Raw genomic sequence first — 26,849 nt, 5'->3', positions numbered from 1 at the left:
AAAGGAACTTAAGGGGCGAGACCACCCGCTTACCCTTCCTTTCTCTGGGTCTGTGAAGCTGAGCTTTCTAAACCAACAGTGACCTCCCCAGCTTCCCTTCCTGGGGATGGAGACCTCAGGAGCCAGCAGGAGCCAGCCTTTGGAGCACTGGGAAAGACTGAAAAACAAACCAGAATCCAAATCAGGAAAGCCCAGAACTGGGGTTGCCATGGCAACTTGCAGCAGGCTCCCAGCCTGGCACACAGCCTCTCTGGTTGGGTTTGCCCCTCCTTAGACTTACCCTTGGCACTGGAGGCAAGGGCACAGATGGGGCACGTTGGCCTTATTTAGTAGCCAAGCAGGTCTGGCTTGCCTGGGCATCCGGTTAGCTGATACAAGATCGCTTCTCTCCCAGATCAATGCCCACATGCAAGGGCCACCCAGGATCCTCCCACCGTGCGGATACCACAGTCCATGTGGGGATGCCCTCAGGCCTCACCAGTACCAGTGACCTTTGGCCCAGGGAAAGGCACAATGAGATGATCCTTACAGCCGTCCTCATGGACTGAACAGGGAAGCGACAGTGTGGGTGCCCAGTGCGGTGCGATGCTTTATGTGCGTTCTCCGGTGTTACTAATAGTACTCCCTGTTATCTGAGAGGTCAGATGACTTTCAAAGTGAAACAGCCAGAGGTTGCCAACTCTCAGACCAGGCCTTTCTTGAGAAGTCTGTTACTGGAAGCTCTGGGCTGACCAACATATCACTAGAGGCCCATCACCAGTGGCTCACAGAACTCTCCTCAGGCCCCCTGATGTGCACAAACAAAGAGACACACCATGTCTTCAAGTCTCTGTTTAATGACCAAGCCAGCTCCGCCCAGATAAAGCTCACGCCCCAGTAGGGAAGTCCTCCTCCTGGTTTATATCCCCGAAGAGCCCACCCAAGTGCTCACTCGCACCGTCCCAGACCACTCCTGGACAGTGTGGCAGCCTCATCTCAGCTCCTTTAGCAAGCTGTTGATGGAGGCCAACAGTTCCCGGAAGTAGCCGTCATCTTCGCCTTCTTGGAGTTCCAGGGAGGCCAGTGCTTGGTACTCTGCCTGGAGACTGTTTAGTGTCCTGCTGAGCTGGACGTCCTGACGGTAGCGGTCCCGGCAGGTGGCCAGGAGGGCGCCCAGCGTCTGCAGCACCTTCTCCCGAGCGTCATGCTCTGGAAGTGCCAGGAGGTGGGCAGTGATCTCACACCAGCCTTGTTCCCTCAAGCCCGGCAGGAGGTGAACCTGGCGATACTGCTGCAGCTTCTCTGGGGATGAACCCTGGGTCAGCTCTGCCTCCTCTTCAGCAAACATCTGTGCAGCCAGGACAGGGTGGGTGAGAACAGGCAGCAGTCACCTGGCTGGGCTGCTCTTCCCATCAGGAGATGCTTAGCTATTTCTATATGAATCTGGGCTACCAGGGGCCTCCTGGGAGGCAGTCAACTAGCCTCCTGGCTTTTCATATGCTCCCTCAACCATCTGTGTGTGCATGTGTAGGTATGTGTCTACACAGAAGCCCAGACACCAAGATGCTGCCCCCGGAAGAGGCTCCCCGATGCTGAGGCAGAGGAGGAGTCAAAGCCCTGAGGTAGACATGGTAGTCTATCCAAACAAGTTTATGACTCGCATCCTTAGGTCATTATGGAATACCCGCCCCGTGTCTGCTTAAAGTTCTTCCTTAGGAACCACATGAGGTCCTGAAGTCCCCTGGCTCAGAGTCATCACTGTCTTCCCTGCAGGAGAATAGCTGGATCCATAGCACTTACAGAGGAAAGAGGTCTGTTCCTCCCTGGCAGTGTCAGCGGGCAAGCTCTCCTCTGGGCCTGCTGGCCCTCCTCTTACAATGCCAAATGAAAAGCCTTACTACTTGGCTCTGAGAGAGAGAAAGGGACAGAGAGGGGGCGGGGAGAGAGAGAGAGAGAGAGAGAGAGAGAGGAAGAAGAAGAAGAAGAAGAGAGAAGAGGAGGAAGAGAGAAGAGAGAGGAGAAAGAGGAAGAGAAAGGAGAGAAGAAAAGACAGAAGAGAGAGATGGAGAGAGGGAGGAGAGACCCACGGCTTAGAGGAAATATTAGGGGGCGGGGAGGCCTGCAGCTTCCAATGGTGAATGAGCATCAGGCCCAGGATCAGGCATCCGGCCCCACCAGTCAGCAATGGGCAGAGGCTAAGAAGAGAGCCCACTGCAGAGGTTAAGAATCCAGGCCTACTTCTCTCAAAAGGCTTGCAAAAACCAAAGTGGACCGGGCACCAAGTCTCCCCCAGGTAACAAACCACAGAAGTCCATCCTAAGCCCTTGCTCAGAGCCAAAGCTCCCAGAGGAAGTGTGTCCAGGTTTCTGGAGCCCCAGAGTTAGCACCAGCCCAGCCTAGGCCTGGTCTCCTGGCTGCTGAATGGCTCCCAGGCTCTGCTGCTCATCCCTCCTACGCCTTCCTCAATGCCTGACTGCCTGCACACTTGGCACTCACCATTGCTAGCACCTCCTCCCTTCCCACCAGCCCTCGGGATCCAGCTGAGCTGTCATGTCTCATATAACATCCTCTTTGATACACATCTTTGCTATCCATCCATCTATCCATCTGTCTGTCCATCCATCCATCCATTCTGTCCCAGATGCTGGACAGAAAGAAGCATTTGGGAGGGTACTTTGGTCAAATGACCAGAAGCAAACACAAAGCAAAATGAAGGGAAGGCAGAGCAGGTGCGGGCACTCACCTTCTCGGTGACCAGGTCATAGAGCAGGGTGACCACACGCACGGCCAGTACCTTCTCATTCTTCTCTTGCACGAGACTCCTGAGGACCTGCAGCCCCCCGAGCTTCAGGAACTGCTGCTGGGCATAGGGGAAGTGGCGCAACAGCGAACACAGTGCAAACAGGACCTGGGCGGCACAGGCCGGGGGTAAGTGAGAGCCACACAGATCTGTACTAATTCTAAGGCACAGAAAAAGCAGTCGAGATCAACCAGTGACCCAGCCCAGCCTCCCTCCTTCCTGGCCTCTTTATTCCCTTGGGTCCATCTGTACTCCAGAACTCAGGGTAATGGAAGCCACTTAACAAAACTAAGCAGGCGAACAGTGGACAAACAGCACGGCTCAGGAGATGGGGGATGCAAGCCCATCGGGCCACAGCTAGACCCAGGCCTCCAGATGACATGGCCATCTGCTTTAGCTGGTGTGAGCTCTCCTTGACACCAGTGCACAGTGCTCAGGCCCCTATGTATGGCATAAGTTGGAAGGAGTCTTCCCCTTCAGGCCCCACCAGTGTGCCGGACACTAGGCAAGGGCAAGAGACAGGGCCTTGCCTTCTTCTTGGCGGTGAGAGGCTGCTCTGTGGCCAGGATGACCAGTAGCTTCTGCAGAGCTCCCCCTTCGATGGCTTCCACCTGGACCTTCGGATTGCTGCGGGAGAAGCACAAGACACTGTGATACCGGGCCAGGCAGTGGTGGTGCACACCTTTATCCCTGAACTCAGGAGTTCAAGACCAGCCTGGTCTACACAGTGAGTTCCAGGACATATCAAGTTCCAGGCTATATCAAAAAAAAAACTAAAAAACTAAAACCCAACCCAAACCAAAACAATAACAAACAAACAAAAACCCACAAACACCACCAGAAAAAACAAAAATGGGCTACTCCATTGGGCCCAGGGTCCAGGGACGGAGCTGGGGCTAATACCACACCGACCTCCCTGGGAAGAGTCAGGGAGTACAAGCATGGCCCTTTTCCTGAACAAGGATCACTCTGCTGGGGAAAGGGGGATGAACGAGTGTGGATGCACCCGGCTACAACGGGCTAAGGCAGAGGTGAGAGGGCCAAGGGCCAAGGGCCAAGGGCCAAGGGCCAAGGGCCGCATGCCAGCTTGCTGCTCCCCAGAAGCCAACAGACTAGGCACCCACCATCAGACCATTCTGAAACTGGTATGAAGCCAGGGTTGGGAGCTCTGTCCATCTCCCATGACCCAGACAGCCACACACCAGGGAGAACCAGAAATGGCTCTGCTCTCTATGTACAGAGCTGGAGGCCAGGCCCATCCTCCACCTGTGCAGCACTCAGAATCTGCTAGAACACCATTTGGGAAGAAGCAGAGCACAAGAGACCAGAGTCTCTGAATGCAAAGCAGATCTTTGTGCGGGTTCTGCTAGAGCAGTTACTGTGACTTTCCTGTCCCCAGGTTCTCCACGCTCAGGTCAGAGCCTGCCACACTGAATGCCTAACAACACACTAGGGAACGGACAGACAGGACACCACCACTAACAGACCCGGCACCGTGCAGGCAACCCTCACCCGAAACCCACTCTGGGCTGAGAATCTGTGAGGGGCTGAAGAGACGGCTCAGTGCTAAGAGCTCCAGCTTCCCATGCAGAGAACCAGGCTCGGTTCCCAGCCCCTGCCTAGCATTCATGCCTACAACTTCAGTTCCAGGGGATCCTGCAGTTTCTGGTCTCCGTGGTCTATTTATACATGTTGTGCACAATATGCATGCAGTCGGTCACATATATACAGAAAACAAAATAAATAAGTAAATAAATCCTTATATTTCAATTCCATATCCCAGCCCTCCTGGATATAAGGAGGGTACCAGGCGGGGGCATGCTGGGAAGCCCAGATAAAAATATACTTTTACATTTTTTCTTTCTTTTCGAGACAGGGTCTCTCTACAGACCTGGTACTCACTATATAGACCAGGCTGGCCTTGAATTCACAGAGACCCACCTGACTCTGGGTTACTGGTGTGCGCCACTATGTCTGGCACATTCCTTGTGTTCTTTATGTTTTTGGTTTGCGGCACTGTCTCACTATGAAGCCCTCAACTCTGCCACCATTCTCCCGTCTTGGGCTCTTGAATGCTAGGATCGCACACATGCACCATGGTCCTTGGGTTTCTAAGATCACAAGCACAGAAACCTATACATTCAAGTTCTTAGCAAGTTCAGGGCTCTCCCACTCAGAGGCCCATGCAGGGGTCCCCCGAAAATAGAAGTGTCCAGCTAAAGGTCAGATAGTCACACACACGCTATCAGCTCATGAAGGTGTACCAGAATCCCATGAGTCTTTGGCTAGCTGAAGTTCATCACGGGGCAGCCTGGAACCTCCAAAGCACCTGGCCTCCCGAACTCTGACTTCCTAGCCAGGCAGTCTCAGTGGGGCACAGAGAATCAAGGACAAGTTGGAAGCAGTCAGCTTCTGTTCTGGTTCAGAGTCCAGAGAAAGGAGGAAAACTTGTACACAACACTGTGGCCCTCAAAAGGGGCCCAGCACACAACCGGTAACCCCAAAGCTGGGCAGATGGAATGCTAGGGGTCAAGTCATCCCCTCAATGGCCCCTTCTGCTCCTACCAGGAAGCAGCTTCCAGGCTGAGAGCAGACCTAGCTACACACGGTTTTCCTTCATCCTCCCTTCTGGCTCCGCCCATCGGAAAGATGTATGGAGAGTGCTGAGCGGCCCCACAGCAGCTCCATCCTTGTGCATAGGGAGCAGCCTGGAGGAGAAATGGAAATGTCCCTGGAGATGGCAGGCAGTCTGAGCAGGGGCCTGGGCGGGGCGTGTTCGCTGCCTCATCCCCTGCTTGAGACAGGCAGCTGCTTCATCAATGGGAGTTAATTAGGGCATTTCTGTCATCATGTGGCTAAGGAACATTCCCCCCCAACAGACAGGGTCTATGAAAAGAAGACTACCGTGCTGGAAATTCACTAACATCAAACGCTACCTCCCAAAGAAGGCGGGCAGTGAGATTTGACAGTATATCAGCCCTAGAAAGCACCTCTGAGGTGCCCCATCCCCGCGGGCCCTCTGAAGATGGCAAACAAAATCTATCACAAGATCCACTGTTAGGGTCTTAGCAGATGAAGCAGGGCTAAGCATGAGAACCCTTCCATGTCACGCTGGAAGCAGAACAAAGAATTCACTTCTCAGGCAAGCTGCCATAGACCGAGAACTACCCAGTCATGCCACCAGAGTCCGGCTTTCCTAGGGAGCAGAGCCCATATAGAGCAGGGGAGAACAGGTTCCAAACACAGGGATGAGAATCAGAGAGAAAGAGAGCTGGAGGGTTTCTCAGGAAGTAGACAGGAGGACGAGACAGTCACACATGTGCCTGTTGCCAGACATGGCATGGGCAGCTGAGTCTCCAAGTTAAATAGGTGTCTGCACCAGCTCTGGGCCCTGCCCCTGGGATCTCATGACCTCAAGGTCCCACAAACACCCCCTAAGGGCTGTTAGTGCTTTCCAGGCAGAGAGTGTGAGGAAGCAAAAAGGGGCAAGGTTGGGCCTGAGGTATCAGGTGGCTTTAGGCTGTGCAGGCAGCAGGACGGCTGTGCAGACAGCAGACATTGTGCTGCCCCAGGCACCCCAGTCACGCCGTATGCTGGGGGTGGGGGGGGAAATGCCTACATAACTCAGACCAAGCTTTAAGAACATGCGAGGGCCAAGGCCTGCAGGACGGTCAGAATCTGTTAACAGTGGCTGGACCTGGACAAGTCCCTTGATGGTGTCCTCCCCTGGGAATCCGAGCTGGGGCTACCTCACATTTAGAGACAGAATGACTAATGCTAAACCACATGTATACCAAGACTATACCATAGTGGACTCGTTTCGCAAGGAGACCTGACCAGATTCTTGAGAGCAGAGCTGCGCCCATGCCAGCCCCATCCCTCTCAGCCCATGGGCTCTGGACCAGAGTTCTGCCCGAGCCCAGAGGAGGTCAGTCCTGGTGGCCGGAGGGTGGCGTTCTACAAAGGGCATCTGAGTATATTCAAAGGCAGCAGCCTCCTTGCCCTTTACTGTGCTCAAAGTCAACAGGAGGACACTGGGGACAGAGCTCGTCTACGATGCCGCTAAGCGGGCTAAACTGAACAAATACCATTAGCACTTGGATTGTTGGGGCGCTCACAATCAGCGAGTCAGCTGGCTGTGTGTGGAGGGCAGCGGCAGATGTGGCTCTGTAAGTCTTAAATGGGACAGGCAGGGAGAAGGGTGGATCTGAGCTGGAAGTGATTGCATTTGCTAAAACCAAACAGGTGACAGCAATATGTCAACTTGCCAAGGGCCACCAGTCATATTTTAGCTAAGCTGAGCAACTGGCTACCTGTCAGGTAAAGACCTGACTTCAAGAGCAGCCAGTGGGGCCAGAGACCCCTTGAGAATACTGCCTGACACAGGTCTCAGGCCTGCATTTTCTAGCTTTGACCTTCAGGGTGAGCTGCATGACTTTCAGGCCCAAGTAAAATATGAAAATGTGGGCTCTTTCAGAGAGTATCCATTTCAAGGAGGTTCCAGCAGAACTGGGTCAAATGTGAGGTTCTGTGGGGCTCTGTGCTACTGCACTGGTCTTCAGGCCGCTGTGGGGTACACAGACACAGAAACCCTGCCGGGGATAATCTGACCGGAAGTCAAATGTGGATCTGTGAAAAGGAAGAAAATGTGGAGGAGGCAGAAGTCTGGGATGAGAAATGGGGGAGGCTGACAAACTGGATGGGGCCAGGAAATGCTCAGGTAAAAACCTGGAGCAGAGCTTGAAGATACCAGATTACCAGATGGAGTGTGGGCTTGTGGGCTCTGGGCATGTCCACAGGGCAGCAGGCACACACCAGGGCTCTGGGCACACATCAGGGAGGGCCCTGGGCATGTCTGCAGGGCAGCAGGCACACACCAGGGCTCTGGACATGTCTGTAGGGAACTGGGCACACGGCAGGGCACTGAGCATACATCAGAGGAAAGTGCTGTCTTATGGGATGTCAGAAGCAGGGCAAACATTTCTTCTTTCCACTGTGCTCTAGAGTCCAGAGAAGACGCCATATAGTAGGGCAAACATCTGGGGTGGTTGTCTAGGTCTGGATCCGCATGGTTTTGCAGAGAGGAAGATTCTTTCTCTGGTATCCTCACTGGTCTAAGCCTGACGCCTGGCTTGAGCATCTACGAGGCCCCCATTTGCAGCATGTGCCGTCCTGTGAATGTGGGAAGCAGGAAGAGCCGTGCATGCCAGTTAGGGACAAGTTAGGTGTGTAACCACTCACACAGGATACAATCACCTGGGACATCTTTTTTTATATATCATTTCAGATGAGACACTACAAATTATAGAAAAATAAGTCAGGCACAGAGGCTTGTACTATGATTCCATCACCCAGGGATTAAGGGCAAAAGGGTCCTTTGAACTCACGGGTTCAAGGTTCCATTTCAAAACAACAGCAACAACAAACAGAAAAGTAATTTCTTTTGGTTTAGTTTTTCGAGACAGGGTTTCTCTGTGTAGTCTTGGCTGTCCTACAACTTGCTTTGTAGACCAGGCTGGCCTTGAACTCACAGAGGTCCGCCTGCCTCTGCCTCCTGGTGCTGGGAATAAAAGTGTGAGCCACTACCACCTGGCTCAGAAAAATAATTTACAGAAAAACCACTCATCCTGTCCCTTGCCCCTACCACCTGTGGTGGGTGAGGGAACTGACCCCCCTCCTTATCAGCTGCAGCATTCGGGGAAGTGGGCCCCGCACCTCACCAGGGCAGCCCAGTGGAGCTGACCCTATTGACGGGGGTGCCGGTGAACCGCCCAAGAACGTGAGCGTGGGAGATTTGTTCCTGTTCCTCATCTGCCATACAGTGACGTGGGCCTGTGGCAGGTACGAGGGCTGTCCCTGCCCTTCACCAGCTGCAGCACTCAGGAAAGTGGCCCCTGTCCCTTGCCTGGGCAACAGAGCAGAGCTGGCTCTTTTGGTCCAGGTGTAGGAGAACTGGCCCCACCCCTTGCTTATCACTGCAAGGGGTGAAGGAACCAGGGCAATGCTGGAGGGCTGGCCAACCCTGTAACTACCCAGGCCCAGAGCCAAGGTTATGAGTTGGCCCACCCCAGCATCCACCCATCTGATCTGCTGGAGCATGTGAAGGGACCAGTCCTGCAGACCCAGAGCTTCAGGATCTCCACGACACAGGACAACAGGATACCCAAGAGGAGTCCCAGTGAGGGCCCAGTGTCACTAGTGTAGCAGAAACCAGAGGCCTCGAACCAGAATAGGGACTCTTTGCAATCAACACTTGCAAGTAAAGATACGTGGACAAAGGGGTTACTGTGTGACTCACTGTATCACACTACAGATTCCATGAGAGACTGAGGTTGATTTTTCTCTTAAATTTAATTGGGGGAGGGAGGTTATGAGGGCAGAGGGCAGACATGAAGGGGTGGGGAAATGAATGGGATAGAGATGCATGACGTGAAAGGCACAAAGAACAAATCAAAAGGAAGTTAGAAATAATAATAAGAAAAAGCTCCAACCAGTCCTCTAGCTGTTACTGTTATCACATTAGCCTCCTCCTTCTTCCCCAGCTCTCCCACTTGTCTTCAGTGCTGGGGACCAAGCCTGGGGCCTTGCACATGCTCAACAAAAACTGAGCTGTACCTCTCTCTAGGGACATTTACACGGAACCTTCCCAGTCATCTGAGGGTAGATGTGATGCCCATTTACTCCTGAACACAGTGGAACAGGTTTCTGAAGAACAGACAGCACGATGCCAGGTCAGGAAGCTAACAGTGACTTGGCCATTGACACGGCGTTCGGTTTTTGCCAGCCGTCCCAGGTCCAGTCCGAGCATAGTCTGTTAGTCTCCTTTGCTCTGGAAGTCCTGCTTTGTAGGAGACTGACATTTAAGAGTGGAGGCCACTTGTACAATGTCCCTCACTTTGGATTTATCTCATGATTAGACTGAGGTTATTCATGTTGGCAGAAATATCACAAAAACCATTGCTTATTTCTAAGTCCTTCGTATCAGAGGATACAAGATGTCAATCAGTCCCACAGATGGTAATGTTCACTTCGAATATTTGATTATGGAAGGGCTTGTCAGATTTCTCCACTGTAATATTATTTATCCCTTAGAAGTTAATAATATTGTATGGAGACACTTGGAGATAGTAAGACAACCCATTCCTCAGGATTCTTTCACCACTGGTTTGTTCTAGCGTTCACTGGCAATTCTTGGTCAGTTATCTCTATGTTGTCAAATGATAACAGAGGCACTCTGCCCTGGCTCCCATCTTTGTGTGTTGGCACTGGCCTGAGAGAGCTGGTCTGTCTTCATTTGTTCATTTATATAGCAATATGGATTCATGGGCTCTCGTTTAACTTACGGGATGTAATTCACCTTAGTCAATATTTGGATGCTCAAAATATGCTTGAACCAATCACCAGTTCCTTTCATTGTAGATTATATTTTTCTGACATATTTGTGTGTTTGTTTTCGAGACGGGGTTTCTCTGTGTAGCCCTGGCTGTCCTGGTACTTGCTCTGCAGACCAGGCTGGCCTCAAACTCAAGCTCTCTGCCTGCTCTGTCTCCTGAGTGCCGGGATCAAAGGCGTGCGTCACCCAGCTCTCACGTGCTCTCTCACATAAGGATTGCATTCTCTGGCACAAGAGGCTTTTATCTGAAACGCAGCATTTCTCCTGCAGCTGACTGAAGACATGCTGCTCTGATTTCTCTAAGGAGCATTGCTTTTGGGGCACTTTTTGAAAATACAAAATCTAAACCCTACCTTCATATACTAAAGGTACTGGCCCCAAACTCTGCTTTTCCGTGCCTGTTCCACCTGTCTGTATCCTGAGATCCAGCATTTGTGATAACTAGCCAGAAGCCTAACCTGTGGTCTTCTACGTCACCTCTGAGAACCTGCTGTCCAGGACTTGAAGAGCAGGAGAGAGATCGCCATCAAACGAGACAGGTGCATGTGGTTTAACTCGCTCCCCGACTGCTATCCAGCGGTTTAACTCGCTCCGACTGCTATCCAGCAGTCTTCTCAAGCTGAACTGCAGTCCATTCTCAGGAGGCCTCTACCTCCAGTTCCAAGTCTGCTCCACCTAAGTGGAAGGTGCCGAATTCTGCCATGAGAGGTCACAGTCCTTCAGACGCTCGAGAAGGTTCCCCCTGACCTGGCGCCACAGGACCCTGCTCTTGTTCTCACCATGACTCTTGCAGCCCTGACTTCCACATGAGCTGCATGGGATGGATGCTCGGGGCTCCCAGAGCCCAGTCCCGCCGCCATCTCTGTTGTAGGCCCTCTGTCCCCATGCTTGAGGCCTCTGGGCTTATGGTAACCCTTTATAGAACCGACTTTGCTTAGGTTAACTTCCTGGAAGACAGTCACATGATCCTCTGATGAAACGTGGTTTTCTCAACATGACCCAGAAACTAAACACCGGGCCTCTCATTTAGTCTTACTGAAGAAAAGATGTTAAATGTACACAAGCAAAAACCAGTTACACGCTGTGAGTGGTGCACCACATCCTCTGCTGGCCCAGTCTTCCCTACACAGCGAACACAGATTGGTATATGTACTAAGTAAGTTGTTTGTATCATTTTACTGACAAAATTAATTTTTTTGAGATAGGGTTTCCCTATATAGCCCTCATTAAGTGACCTGCCTCTTAAGTGTTGGAATTAAAGGTATATGTTACCACACATGGTCTCTAAATTAAATGACTTTAAAAGATTATATCACAACAATGACCAGCATGGCATTATAATCCTAAAGGTACAGGAGCAGCACACGTGCCTTGGCAGCAACCAGCAGCTGTCTCCTTGGGAAGACCTGTTCATCCAGTCTGGGCAGTGGGAGGTCACACCTTCAATCCCAGCACTTGGGAGGCAAAAGTAGGCAGAGCTCCGAGTTTGAGGCTAGTCTGGTCTACAGAGTAAGTTTCAGGACAGCCAGAGTTGTTACACGGAGAAACGCTGTCTGGTACTGGAAACCTTGTCAACTACCCAGGGTTGGCGAAGTCACAGATCTGGGAGGAGCACTGACAACTGTCACTTTATTAAACCAGAATAATCCCGACTACAAGCTAAAAATTTATTCTAGTACTCACAGATAAGTGTAGGTCTCACCTCTCATCAAGAAAACTTCTCTTTACAGTACATGCAGGCCATTACAGAAACCACGACCAATCAAAATGCAGAGCCCAGCCCCATGGTGCATCCACGTGTGGACTCAGATTCCAGCCCCATGGTGCATCCACGTGTGGACTCAGATTCCAGCCCCATGGTGCATCCACGTGTGGACTCAGATTCCAGCCCCATGGTGCATCCACGTGTGGACTCAGAGCCCAGCCCCCATGGTGCATCCACGTGTGGACTCAGAGCCCAGCCCCCATGGTGCATCCACGTGTGGACTCAGAGCCCAGCCCCCATGGTACATCCACGTGTGGACTCAGAGAGGGTAGAAAGATTTATGGGAGAGAGGAATAGGGAGTTTGCTGTGAGATTATCTCCTAGGAATATCAGAAGCCACGCCCCCACCCACACCCATAAAGCCAGCACGGCTGCCTAAGCAGGAGCTGAAGAAGGACAGCAGACATACCAACATGGACTGCAGCGGGGAGCCCAGGAGGCCTGAACTCCGCTAAAAACAAACAAACAAACAAACAAACAAACAAGGACCGCTGAGAGCGAGAGTCTCCTAGGAAAGAGCGCATCAATTGGGTATCCAATGCCAAATGGTCAGCCCTGACAACATACATAAGTACCATTATACAGATGGAACAGGTTATACTTACGTGGTTAGGAACACACACACACACACACACACACACACACACACACACACACACACATAACACTTAATGAAAAGGAGAGGCCATGGATGTGAAAGAGCAAGGAGGGGTAGAGAGGACTTAGAAGGACAAAAAGGGGTGAGAGAAATGCTGTAATCATATTATAGTCTCAAAAAAGAAAATAATTTAAAAGTATCTAAAAAATATTTGTTTTAATGTTTATGGATGATTGTACCACATGCATGCAGTTCCTGTGGAAGCCAGAGGAGGGCGTTAGAACGCCCTGGAGCTGAAGTGCTGGGTCGTTATGAGTGGCCTGGAACCGAACCCCTGGGTTCTCTACAAGAGCAACAACCGCTCTTACTCACTGAGCCTTCTCTCCAGCTGCCTAAAGTTAAAATTTTAATAGGAAAATTTAAAACCTGACTTTGTTAGGAGCCTTTCATCCTAGCCTTCGCTTTGATTGTTTTGATCTTCGCTCTGTCATGGTCCATCATGCTAATTATTCAGCCTTCTGTGTTATCTGTTGCTGTGCTTTAATAAAAGTATCAAAACGTGAAGGAAAGGATGGGAGGGGAAAGAAGAGCCAAACCCCAGCCTGGGCCGAGTGTGACGCGAGCTCGCGGGTTCCCATGGAAAGCCTCGCTGATCTGACCTCTAACAAAACACTATGGGGACAGGGCAGCTGAGCACAGGTATGCCTCGTTTGCTTCTGTGTTGACTGAGATCAATGAAATTGATATTTGTTTTCTCAATAAAGAGAGGGGGAAAAGTGGGGAAGGAAATAGGGAAGGACTCAAACATTAAACTAATCTGCAAGATTGGGTCCCATGCTCTCTCAGTCCCCAGTACCCAGTAAAGATGCACGCACACATGGGCCTCATGAAATGTCATGTCATTTTTCAGAACTTCATTTGGAGAGCCAGTGGCTCATTTACCCAAAGCCATGCTCCTGCCCTCAACCCCTCTTGGCTGTGCCTGTCTACTCTCTCCAGCAGGAAGCCCACTGCCCTAGAGAGAGAAGGCAGAGGCAAACAACAGGAATCATGGGTGCCCACCACACGGGGTCATGTGACTCGCAGGCGGTCTGGCCCCGCCTCCCTCGATGTCAGCCCCTCAGGTCTGCAGGCAACCAGCTTCCCCCACGGCTACTCCTTACTGGCTCTCAGAGGTTTGCTCTTTTCCTACCTTTTTGACTTTTTAAGCTTTTCAATAAAGTCCCAACTCTGGGCCCACCTTCAGGCCGCTCCCTCGGTCCCTGCAGCAATCACTAGGACTCTATTTTAAAACTTGTCAGTTTCCAGACTGAGTCATCCTTCTTTTCAAAGATCTAGTTCAGACATCACATCTACCTTCTCTGGACCCTTCTAAAATCTGCTGTCTCTAAGATCTGGAGTCAGAGACTTCTTGTGTCCCTCTTGGCCTCTCCAAAACAGTCAGCCTCCGCAGAGGCTCCCGAGCCGCTCACTGCACCAGAGAATTCTTCTTTTTATTCGCAAAACAATTTTAGTGGGGATTTTTCTTTGTTGTTTTCTTAATCTCCTGAGAAATGAAACTGTTGGAGAAGTGAGTTTAATTTGTGAGCAAGTTATCTAGAGATTGTAGCTCAGTTGCTAAGAGTGCTTGCCTAACATATATGAAGTCCTCAGTTCAGCCCTCAGAACCTCATAAACCAAAATCATAGGTGGAGGCAGGAGGATCAGATTTTGAAGGTCATTCTTGATTTTAGAGTGAATTTGAGGACAGTTTGGAATATAAGAGACCTTATCTCAAAAAAAAAAAAAAAGGCAAGAATTGATGATAACCTGCTCTCTGCAGAAGCAGCTCTGACTACAGACGGTCACGGGCGCTTCTGAAGAGTTTTAAGCTTCTGCAGCAAGGGCACAGAGGGACAGTGAAGTGACCCCAGCTGAGGGCTGATGAACGGGCAGGTCCTTTGGCAGCTAAAAGACAGTGAGTGAACTGACTGAAGAGCGCACGGATCTAGAATCCGAGATCCTGGGTTCAAGTCCTACGCCCAGCATTTCCAGGCTGTATGTCCTCCCTCTGGCATCTGTAAAGTGTGCAATGATGCCTCGCAGAGTCACAGGTGACAAAAGACAATACTAAAGTTCTACGTGTCCCCGATGATTTCCCCGGGTTTCCAGGCTTTTCGGCAGTGGGAGGCTCTGCGTGTGGCAGGGGACAAGCAGCAGGACTTCCCAGCTCTGTGGCTACACAAAGGCAGCACTGAAAGAATGCAAGGGGAGAAGTGTGATGAACAGGCTGGAGGGAGAGACTGGGAGGAAGGATCAAAGAAGCTAATTAGACTGGGCTAGAGGGACCCCACAAGGTGGGGAACGCGAAAGAGAGAGGGCTAAAGAGAATTCTCGGTGGCCTCCAACTATTCTAAGAAGTCTGTGCAGTTGTCTCTGGCAGTGAGGGGGGGAGGGAGGAATAACAAGGTTAAGCAGAAAAATATTTAGGCTAAAGCATGGGGGAGCTTTTGGATTCTTCTCCACCCTGAGATTTCTCAGGCGTACTGGAGAGTTCAGAGGAGGTGTGCACTTAGCTTGTTTATACCAGTCAGTGGCCTGCCACCCTCAGGTGTCGGTGGCTGGAGGACACAGCACAGGCAGACCCAGCAGACCACAGTCGCTCTGCTCTAAGCTACGGCAAGAAATACTGTCAGCTGACCAGCGTGGCTCAGGACAGACTCCCACTCCCCAGTCCGTGTTCTCAAGAGCTCTGAAATGAGCTCTGGGAGCCAATCACTCTTCCCTTCATCCCCTCCCTTCTCTGAGCTCTAAAAATCTCGGTAAACATAGCATGTCTCACTGTATGAAAAATCATCTCAATAGGAGTTGCTTTTGCTACACAACTGTAGAAATGTTTATGAATGAGCCATCTCCTAATAGCAAAAGAAAGGCAGCAGCCGTGGGATGGTCTAGAGCTGAGGATGACAACACCACAGAGCTTCATTTACAAGATTTGGAAGTCGTATATCTACAAATGACTCTGCTGTGCAACATACATAACAAGCCTCAAAATATCCTTTGTTTGCTGAGGTTTTGCTCAGATATTTAAGGTTTCTGACAGTTTAAATATGGTGAGCAATATGGTGAACCATCCAGATATTTTACATCATTGTATTTGGAAGGATCTTTACAAACAATTAGTTCAGGTTCTAACAGGCACATGAGGCACCAGGCTCCTGGTTTCCCTAGGGGTGGATCACGTGGTGAGGATGATCTCACAGTCCCCACTCACATGTAGCTTTGCCAGTGCTGTAACAGAGGAGTGGCCTCCCCGCCTGGCTCAGGGATCATAAGGGATTTATTCTGGGTTATGAAGGAGAGATGGCTCAGCAGGTAAGAGCACTGACTGCTCTCACAGAGGACCTGGGTTTGTTTCTCAGCTCCTACATGAATGCTCACCTGTAGTTCCAGTTCCAGGGAATCTGACGCCCTCTTCTGGTCTCCATGGGCACCTGCACACATATGGTGCACATACAGACAAGCAGGCACACATGCATATGCAGAAATAAAGTTTTGAAAAAGAAGGTTAAAGAGAGCCCCCTTTTGTTAGTACCAAGGATTGAACCTAAAGCCTGGGTAGCCAGACACTCTCCCACAGCTTCCTTAGCTGTAAGGAGGAGGCCTGACCTTGCCAGAGGCCCTTTACCTGATTCATCAGATGCAAGAATTAGGGGCCTAGAAGGAATAAAGGCTTCTAGAGAAGTCCTTAAGAACTGAGGGAAAGTCCAGTGACTCACAGCCTCTTAAGACAGAATGATGGACGGGTGGGTTTGTGAACACACTTTTCCTGGGACTCCTGGTCCAGTCAGCTGTTCTGCAAACAGTGACTGTGCTCAGCATGCAGCTAAGGGTCTTAAGTCCAGAACAAGGAATGGGAATGGTTCCTGCCCCTGTTATATGTGGAGAGAAAGGGCTACCCGATGATGGAATCATTCAGGAAGATGCCTTGGCAAAATCTAAAGTCGCTAAGAGCAGAGGGGAAAGGCTAAAATTCTGTTAGCACTGTCCATCTGATGTCATATAAAATTTGGTTTGTGCTAGGCATGCACACCTTTAAATGACAGCCCTTGGGAGGCAGAGGCAGGTGGATCTCTGTTGAGTTTGAGGCCAGTGAGTTCCAGGACAGCCAAGGCTACATAGAGAACCCTGCCTCAAAAAGACAAGAAGGATCTTTTTATTTTTAAAAAAATGTTAAAAATTTCCCTCCACAATCCTTTTAACTCTGTCTCTGATAAATCATTAAAAGACCTTCTGCAAAGACCATTTTAATGTCAAAGAAAAAGTTACACTCAAAAAATAGTGTCAGAGTATTAACGGTTTGTTTAAGATTCAGCAACTGTCACAGAATCAAATACAAAATCTCTATGGTCTAGCAAGGGAAACAAAGGCCTGGCGCTACAGACTGAATTTCAGATCACAAGGTAAAAAGAGAAAATGTTAAGCCAGTTTAAATGTGGATTGGCAAATGCATGACACTTTCCAGCTGCCTGCATATGGGACAAGGCCAGCCCGCCTGAATGTGCCTGACCCGATCCTAGCACAGCCCATGCCCAGGATACAGGGCAGGGTGTGAGGTGAGGTAGGCCAAAACCTAAGATGGAAGACGCTGGCAAACTGGGACGAGGGCCCCACTGGGAGCTGAAGGTGGCACTGTGGATAAGGCCAAGCCTGGGGTCTATTGTGGGTGCGGGGGCGTGAGGTAGGGAGCTTTGCCCTTTCTTGCCTTGTGCGTCAGACACTTGGGCGAAGCACAGTGGGACACCTGCTCCAGGGAATCAAGTGCAGGCACACTAACCCATAATAGTCTTCAAGTCTGATCTCCCATGGGGGGTTGCGGGACAATGCTCTTGCCCACTAGGCCATCAAAGTGCTTCAAATTTTACCATCTGGGTTTTTTTTTTCTTTGAATCTTAAAGACAATTCAGGCTTTCAGGGTGTCCTATTAAAATGCTACTGCCCCTTGGTTGGGAGCAGTCACATATAAGCAGGGTGATCATATAATTTATTATCTCAAGCAGGACAAAAGAGTGAAAGATGGCACAATTAATTATTGCACTGGAACAGGAGGCATGAAAGGAACATATGGCTGACACGGTCTGCATAAGGCTTGTGTTGGGCTCTGTGGAGGACACAAGGTTAGGAACGCGCTTTTCATAGAACCTGGATGCTGGGTCCCTGGGAACAGGTTAAAGCCTGACTACAGAGAGGGAAAATGGAACTGTTACACAGATCTGAATTTGAATTTGAATTTGAATCCAGACGTCCTTTCTGCATGACCTCGAGACAAGTTAGTCTATCTCTGTCAGACTTCTACATCTGTAAAATGAAACTTATTTCATAAAGTCCTCATGAATATTAAATAAAAAACATGATAAGATACCTGATACTGCTTTTCAGTAAGTCAGTATTATTAGCATTATCAAGATGGTTTTCAGTAAGTCAATATTATTAGCATTATCAAGATGGTTTTCAGTAAGTCAATATTATTAGCATTATCAAGACTGGCGCTAGAGGAAGGGCAGAAGAACAAAACACCAACACCCTAGCATTCAAAATAACTCTGAGGCCCATGCCTCCTGACTTCCTGACCTCAGATTTCACTTCAGTTCCTGGGGGCAAACACCATTCTCCAGCCTTGCTGGAGACCACAGAGCCAAGTCTGCAAATGAGCAGACCCCATTCCTGGAGCCCTGGACACTGCTGATGACAGAATGCAAGAATCGAGACAGTGCCTCCATCCTGAGGAGAAGGACTCTGGGCACCTCCACTCAATAACTCTCAAATAACAGCTCAGGTCCCCCCTGTGACAACTCAATGAGGCAGATGCTATTGCTCCCATTCTACGAGACCACAAACTGAGTCACAGAAAGCCAAGTAATTTTCCAAGGTCATAGAACTTAAAAGGAGCATTCAAAGGATTCCAGCAGGCACTCATGGCAAGCTGCTAGCTGGAAGGCCAAGGAGGGGTCTATCTCACCCACACTTTTCTGTCAAGACACCAGAGGAACACTGTGAGTATCATTTGAGACAGGGGAGTGGAATCCTGGAGTCACGCACATCGCGATGCTACTGCCAACATCATCCATCCTTTGAGTTCAAAGCTTGACTCAGAGTAGGGGAGAAGAGACTGTTTGCAAGTCCTGCTAATCTACCTCTCCAGTGCAGACGCCAGGCTGCAGACAATCTACCTCTCCAGTGCAGACGCCAGGCTGCAGACAAGTGGTTCCGCAGCACGTCTCTTAGTCGGCTCTCTGGCCAGCAGCACTAGCAATATCTGGGAACTAGGCAGAAACACAAATCCTCAGGCCTCAAGCCAGCTTTGTGAGAAGAGTAACTGTGGGGAAGGGGAGTGGCCATCTGCATTCAACAAGCCTTCTGGGTGCTTCTGTGCACGCCCTGGCCTGAAAAGCAAGAGTATCCAGGACACAGCAAGTTGGGCTCTCTCAGGGCCTGGTCGGGAAAGGCTAGCCTCGGGGCAGGCAGGAGAGCCCAGTTTTTGCAGAGACCAGACTCTGAGGGCCACTGCCAAGAAGATGAAAAGCTCCCAATAAAACCCAGACCTACGTGGCCACACTGATCAAAATACAATAAAGAAGAAAGTAAAAAATCTGACAAAAGGAAAACAGGGCTTCAGTGGGGGACAAAATACAACAATCTTCCGTGGAGACGGGAAGCATGAAAGGGATGTTAGATGTTCAAAGAGCCAAATGTCGGAATGACAAAAAAACAGGAGAATAAAGACAAAGTGTGGACATCAATGCTACATGGGCTGCAGGCTAATGATGGCAGTAGCAGAGACCAGCACCACCCGCCCGCCCAGAGACTGCTTCCCTTCCCCCACCCCCTCAACATGACAAGCCTATATAAATAGAGTCTTGAGGGAAAAAATACCAGCAATTAGTCACTGAATCTTGCTTGTTAGAATGAGGGGAATTTGGAGAAAATCACCACCAGAGGCTCTGATGACAGGCAAGCTTGGCTGCGGAGGTCCTGTGACTGGGCTGGCATCGTGATCGCCAAAGGGCAAAGAAGGCCTGTGGGTTGGTCCTGCACTCTTTGATGCCTGCCAACTTTTAACCAAAAAGGGAAAGATGGAGGGCCTAGCCACTGGGCCATAGTGAGCTCCAGCCTGGTCAAGCCCTGGCTGGAAGTCCTTTAATGAGGGCTGAGGTAGGCTGGAGCACGCATGGATAAGGGAAACCCAGTGACCCAACGGAGCAGAAGGCTCAGTGGTGAGGCAGCGGGACAGAGCCTAACCAACGTGCCTCCATGAGGAAAGCCTGGCTCCACACTTCCCCTCTCCCGGCCTGAGGCGTACGCTTTGCAAGTGGTGATCTAGCAGCCCAGGGACTCTGCTGAAAATAACGAACTCTGTCAGGATTGTAAGCCATGGAGTAACGAAGGACTTTCTAGACTTAAACGTGCTGTGTTCTCTACAACAGCCCTATGGAAGCCCTTACCTGCCCTCCTCCCTGATTCTGTCTTAAGCAGTCTAGTTCCTGTTCCTTCAAGTCTCACCTCAAATGCCACTTCCACCGACTCCCATTCAAGGATGATGTGGCCCTCACTGCGGTCCCCCTGTCTTCCTGACGCCTTTACTTCCCTTCAATATTCTCATCAATCTGACCAGTTAGATTCTCTGCAAACCATGAATTTCCTTATGGACTGTGCTTTGTTGTCTCTTCATCCTCATTCCAGGTGTCTAGCCCAGTGCAAGGCGCGTGGTAAGGAGCTACCCAGAGAGATCCGTCATGCCTGTATCCCATCTCCACCGGGACAACGAGACCTGGAGTGCCCAGCCTTGTAAACTCGGCATGGAACTGGGCTTCACATGATCTCCCTTCCTTCCTCAGTGGTAAGGCACTGAAGATCGCCCCAAGCAATGTCCTGAACATTACCTTCTCTTCCCTTTTCCTCCTCTTCTGTTTGATTCCTTTGGCCAAACCCCTCATGTGCCCCCACATCTTTGATCCCTTGGCTACTTGAGAATGGGATACGGCGGACCCCTCCCCAGTACTTTTCCTGGGAATACCAACATTTGCCTATAAACAAAAATTAATATTTAAAACCAATAAACTAATTTCTAATCATACTAATAGAACTTTAGACAGGAGAAAGAGAAACAAAGACTGGTGGGCTAGTAACCTCCATATGGCTCCTGAAATAAAATAAAATCCTTAATAAATTAAATGGCTACCCCTGCCATGTATGAAGCCAGCTGTGACTCAATCCTATGGCTGGGCACTGCACACATATGCCCACAGGTGGCCACTGGCGCCTCCCTTCAGCCTGACTTCACCTGTCTGGCTGACCCCTGGTGAGGGCTCTCAGTGAGAACTCTGACTTCCGTCCTGGCATTCCGTCAAGCTCTCCAGATATCTCTCAGGTCAGCACACACTCAGGGATGGCTCCTTGGCCCTTTCTTCCACCAACCACGGTTCTAAGAGCAATTTGAAGTCAGCTTTGCTTGGGGTTGCGATAGACCCACTGAGGAGGTGGCACTGAGCCACACAGAGGAACGAGAGCACTGGACGAGGGCAAGGTCAAGCTGACAAACATCCCGCGATGAGAATGGATCGCATGAACTGCAGTGGCATAATGGAGCATAACAGATGGATAATTAGATTTATTCTGAGAGCTGTAAAAGAAAGTAATTAAATAAAAATATGGAACAATGAATCTGCCACAGAGACACCTAACAGCCTCACGAGGGCCTTGCAGCTGGCACAAGCAGCCTGGGAGAGAAGTGGAACAGGAATCTCTCACATTTCCTGATGTTTAGGCACAATAAACATCACCAGCTCAAGATGGGCACAGGGCGACGACCTAGTCTGAGAGGGAGCCATGCCCCTGGTTACAAGCAGTGCTACAGTATGGGGAAACATCTCTGTGCACAGCTGAAAGACTATGGCTGGAGGGAAAACAATAAAGCCCCCTCCATCGGTGCGGCTGGCGAGGCTCTGACACTGTAAGGCTGACTGTATTGTCTTTCTGAAGTAGAGGAAGAGAGGAAGGGAGACACACGTGAACCAATGCCAGGATCAGGACTTTCATTTTCCTCCTAGAAGCTGGAAGCAGATGAAGCTCAGTAAACTTCTAAGGAATGTGAAGCAAGCACCCATTGTGTACACGGCACAGACTAGGTATGGGACCGCACCAAGAAAACAGATTTCTTGAACACGGTATTTGATAGCTGGGAGTGAACAGATCAACTGGAATCTGTTTTATATCAGGGGTTATGGCGTTGTTGTTGTTGTTGTTGTGGTTGGTTTGGTTTGATCAAGACAGGGTTTCTCTGTCAACAGTCCTGGCTGTCCTAGAACTCATTATGCAGACTAGGCTGGCCTTGAACTCAGAGAGATCCACCTTCCTTTGCCTGGGATTGAAGGCATGTGCCATCAGTAGTGACTAAACTAAATTTCAAAATCATCTAAGGAAAAGGGACTTTGTTGGGTCCCATCAAAAGGCAGGATGACAAAAGCAAGAACAAGGAGTGAACGTCTCTCAGGCTGCCTCTCGAGGTGTGGTTCTCTCAAGTAGGGGTGAGTCTGGCACTACACAGACCAATCCCAACATAAAGTGAATTTTTCCTTTCCAGGAGAAGGACACTGATGTTGTGGACTATTTATTTGTACACGGTGTGAAGGTTTATAGTTGTGACTGGTGTAATGAAAAGCTGAACAGTCAATAGCTAGGCAGGAGGTATAGGCTGGATTTCTGGGGAGAGAAAGAAAGAGAGGGAGAAATTTAGGCATGTGGGAAAAGCCAGGAGGCACAAAGAGGAAAGAGGAGATACAAGATGGGTTAATTTAAGTTATAAAAGCTAGTTAGGAACAAGCGTAAGTTATAGGCCGAGCTTTCGTGATTAATAAGAAGTCTCTGTGTTATAATTTGGGAGCTGGCTGGAGTGTCAGAAAAAGACTCGTAATATATGATGTCCAATATGGAGGCTCGAATATGCATGTAGGGCCTGAGAAAGTGATCTCTCGGGTAGGCTCAGCATACAAAGGCATAGCACCGTTAAGAAGCCTGCTGTTCACAGCTCCTAAAGATGTCATCACCCACAGACAGCAGGAAGCAGTCTAGAGAATATGATGCTCATATCCCAAGAGGGTGGGTGGGTGGTGTTTGGTCATTCGGTGGGTTATGGATGTTTGTAATCATTTAGGGGAGTTGGTTACAAGTTGTTATTGGTCATGGTCAGAAAAAAAGCTGAACAAAGGAGATTAGATTCAGAGAATCTCTGAGGGGAAAGGGAGAATATAGTATAGAAATGATGGGATAAAAGGGTGGATTGTTGAATATACTTTTGAATAACTACTAGTCTCAAATATTTTACAATGGTATGGATTTTTAAGGTTATTTTTGTTATACTATATATATGCTTCTACTCTTGTTTAAGGTATTGTACCTATGTAGCTCATTTAAAAATGTAATGTAAAGTTTGGGTCCTTGAAAGCTATTTAGGATAATATAGAAAGGTAAGTTAGTAGTTAATCATCTATAACAAATTTATAGGTATGTTTTCAGGGTCAAACAGATATATTTTAAATAGATGGTCTTTGAACATTTTAAAGACCTGCAGAATATGACATTTAAAATGTTTTAATAATGGGGACTAGCCATTAAATGCTAGGCTCACAACCAAAAATAATGGGGCATTGAAGAACCTCCAGGTGGAGTTTGCCGTCAGTGTGACAAAGTTAGCCATTTGGGCAAGAAATTGTCCTTGCCTTGACTGCTGACAGTATGCTGTCCAAACTGGAGAAGCAGGACACAAGAACAAAGGACTACCAAACTTTGCCAAGACAAGGTAAGACAGTCCTTCAAAATTTCTGCCTCACAGGAAAGTCTGTTCTGTAGGCCAAAGATGGGTGTCCCAATGTTACAAGGAATCTTGGGTGACTCTCTAGGCAGCTAGATGTCTCTGTTGTTTTGATAGTTTTGGAAGTTGCTTGCTGTGCACTTCCTGTTTACTCAAATAATATTTCATCTTTCTTGGGTCTCTGATGGGGACTGAAGACTGGAAAGTATATAGTTTTCTTTGTTACTAAATTCAGAAAAATAATTACATAAGAGATATAAGGTTTATAAGGTTGAAAAAGATAAAAGCTTAAGTAGTTTTTTTAAGAAGATGTTTTTAGGTCTACAAAGATATTTTTAGGATGGTATTACAAGTTATGATAGAAAATGGAATAGGTATAAAATTCTGGGCTCATTAAGTATAGATAGTATATTACCTTCTCTGAAGTTGCCAAATATGTTGTGCTGTGTATTTCTTACTTGAAATTGTTCTTATTGCACATGGTTTTATGACATTAGAGCTAAAACCTTTCCTTTTTATTTAGACAAAAGGAGGAGATGTTATGGGATACTTTACACTGTGTGAAGGTATGCTGCTATGATTGGTGTAATAAAAGGCTATCGTTGCAATGGGGGGCGCCTCCAGGCAGCATAGGGCTCAAGGGGAATCCACAGAGTCTGAATGAACTTGGACTTTTTTATCTGAGGAGGTTGGGGAAAAAGGTACTCACACACACTCTCTTGATGGTTTCCTTCTTTACTCTCTATTCTTCTGTATTCTTTCCATGTTCTTTCATTATCAAGTCAAGAAAACAGCACTCCAAGATGAAATTCTAAAGTCTATTTGGCAGTAGGAAGGTCCAGCCTCTTCTGATGGACTGAACTAGTCTGGACTGGGCCTGGGCTGGACTCCAAACAGCCATAGGAAGTTGTTACACAAAATATTCCCTCATACCAAGGTCTCTAACCTTAATTTGCATGTCTTTCTAAAGGGGAGCATCACAGGCCTCCATAACTCTAGTCCTTTATTATGTATTATGGGCAACAGACAACAATACAAGAGCCTCGGTGTGCCTGAGGAGTCTTGGACAAAAGTCCTGGGGTGGCTGCAATGCCCCCTCAGTAAAACAATCACAGTTTTCCACTAGGGTTCTTCGGGGTCAAGGTACTTCTAAAAGCAGCTGCTCATTCTAATGTCTACCCCATCCAGTGACTCTGCTAAATTCCCACAGAGCACAGGTAAACACTTTGTTTCAGCTCATGGTGCCACGGAAACCTGTGACAGCGTCTTTCAGCATTAAGATTAAAGGAATTTGAGCCAGCCTGGCTCCCGGGACTCAACTGTTTCTCTTTTTTTTTTTTTTAAAGATAGTTATTTATTTATTTATTCATTCATTCATTGATTTACTATGTATACAGTTAGCCAGAAGAGGGCACCAGACCTCATTACAGATGGTTGTGGACCACCATGTGATTGCTGGGAATTGAACTCAGGACCTTTGGAAGAGCAGGCAATGCTCTTAACCGTTGAGCCATCTCTCCAGCCCTCAACTGTTTCTCTTTAATCATTAACTTGAGCTACGATCTGTACAGTTCCTTAAGTGAAATTCATAGGCCCTGGCTGTGTAACGCTTCCTTGTATTTATTTTTATTCATCAAAATTCTGCATAATCTAGCATTATTATTATCAATTAGACAGTACAACTTAGGGAGCAATCATTAATCTATAGGTAAAAATACCCCACAGATCTAACCATGCCAGATACCAGAGAAAGATAGCAACAGCAAACATGTAAAGGCACAGCAGAAGCAAAAGACATCCCAGGGTCTGTGGTCTTGGGGCTCGCCTAACCAAAATGACCCATTAGAGATTATCCTCCCTGTGAGCTGACACCCTGTGAACTTAAATTGTCACCTGCTGCTCTTCTGCCATGGCCACTGGAAAAAAACTGAACAGTCAGTAGTTAGGCAGAAGGTATAAACGGGATTTCCAGAGAGAGAGAGAGGAAGAGGAGGATAAATCTCGGCTCACAGGAGAAGCCAGGAGACAGAGAGGAAACAGGAGGTGTAAGAAGGGAGAGAGATAATGCCACATGATAGAACACAGATTAAAATAAATGGGTTGATTTAAGTTATAAGAGCTATTTAGGAATAAGCCTAAGCTATAGGCCAAGCTTTCATAATTAACAAGATGTCTCCATGTCATTATTTGTGAGCTGGCTGGAGAGACAGAAAAGAACTCAGTATACACTGACCCTGCTTATATTATGTGCCCACCCTGGGAGTAAGTCTCAGGGGCCAGTCTCAGGGGCCAGTCTCAGGGGCCAGTCTCAGGGGCCAGTCTCAGGCAAGTGAACAGGTGGACACAGCAGCCTCACCTGACCATATTGTACCGGTGAGGATATTGTCAAAAGAAAGTATTGTTTCCAAAAAGGATATGTGTAGACACCCAAACCTGTATAAATGAGGAGCCTTCAGAGTTCTCACGGTTTTATATCCTCCAGACCGACGTACTAACTGGCTATTTGGGGCTAGATAGGAGGCAGCTCAGGTTGCTACCACCAGGTCAGGGTTCTGGTTGCAGAGATCCAGTTTGATCCTAGGACTTGGAAGCACTGCAGAGGTTTTTCTTTCCATACTTTTAATAGCAGCACATCCCTGCAGACCTGACACTAAGGTCAACATAATACACATGGACAACAAAGTATTCACTTAGGAAATTCATACAGTACTAAACACTGAGAGGGGCCCAGGTATCCAACTTCTTGAAGGACTTTGGTGCTCGCTGACTCCTCACAGCGCACTGACTGCAGAGGGAATTCTTCTTACCCTGTAAACAACAGCACCTTTGACAGGCTGGCAGAGTTGGGGCAGAGTCACTCCCATCCACCTAGCTCTACCTCTTTGGAAGGGAAGAAGCCCTATCATATTTCCAATACACAAAAGTTCCCTTTTCTTCAAAGTGTCTTTAAAACTAACTAATTAATCAGAGTTGGGGTGTTGAAGTGTTCATGTGAAGGTCAGGTGACAACTCTCCTTCTACCATGTAGGTCCTGGGGATTAAACTCAGGTCCTCAAGCTTGGTGGCCAGCACCTTTACTTACTAAGACATCTTGCTTGATCCTGTTTTTCTTCCATGGTATAGGGATCACTGCAGTAGGCCATGAACTTACCTAATGCTAGCTAGCCTTAGCCTCCTAGTGCTGTGATTCAGTATGTCTCACCACACACAACTTAAAAACTACCATTCTGCTCAAAGGGCTCCCAGTGGGGTTCTCCCTGCTTCTAGCTTAAAGAGAGAGGTGATGCAGGCCTGCCTCCCGCAGTCCCAGCACCTACCACACACTCTCCAGTCAACACCCTGATGTGGGAGTGTCATATATCAATCTGTTGATTTCATTGCTTAAGCAATAAAGAAACTGTTAGGCCCATTTGATAGGCCCACCCTTAGGTGGGTGGAGTAAACAGAACAGAAGGCTGGGAGAAAGAA

At 48.7% G+C, this 26,849-nt stretch overlaps 1 protein-coding gene across 4 annotated transcripts in view; it reads right to left on the bottom strand.

Annotated features, from left to right (window-relative positions):
- Positions 1-825: 825 nt before the first annotated feature.
- LOC121453333 (nucleotide exchange factor SIL1-like) overlaps positions 826-26,849 on the bottom strand; it is a 267,151-nt gene continuing 241,127 nt past the window's right edge. For all 4 annotated transcript variants that reach the window (XM_041660023.1, XM_041660024.1, XM_041660022.1 and 1 more), the window contains 3 exons: positions 3,310-3,406; positions 2,723-2,887; positions 826-1,327 (listed from right to left, as the gene is read on the bottom strand). In XM_041660023.1, the coding sequence (XP_041515957.1) occupies positions 971-1,327; positions 2,723-2,887; positions 3,310-3,406 (619 nt within the window). In that variant the 3' untranslated portion in view covers positions 826-970. The remainder of the gene's footprint in view (positions 1,328-2,722; positions 2,888-3,309; positions 3,407-26,849) is intronic.

Source organism: Microtus oregoni, unplaced genomic scaffold, assembly GCF_018167655.1.
Source record: "Microtus oregoni isolate MIOR12 unplaced genomic scaffold, Mior012 000011F_ref0000422, whole genome shotgun sequence".
NCBI classification, from domain to species: Eukaryota; Metazoa; Chordata; class Mammalia; order Rodentia; family Cricetidae; genus Microtus; species Microtus oregoni.
Note: the sequence above shows the minus strand (reverse complement) of the source record. Positions and strands in the feature narration are given on the sequence as shown.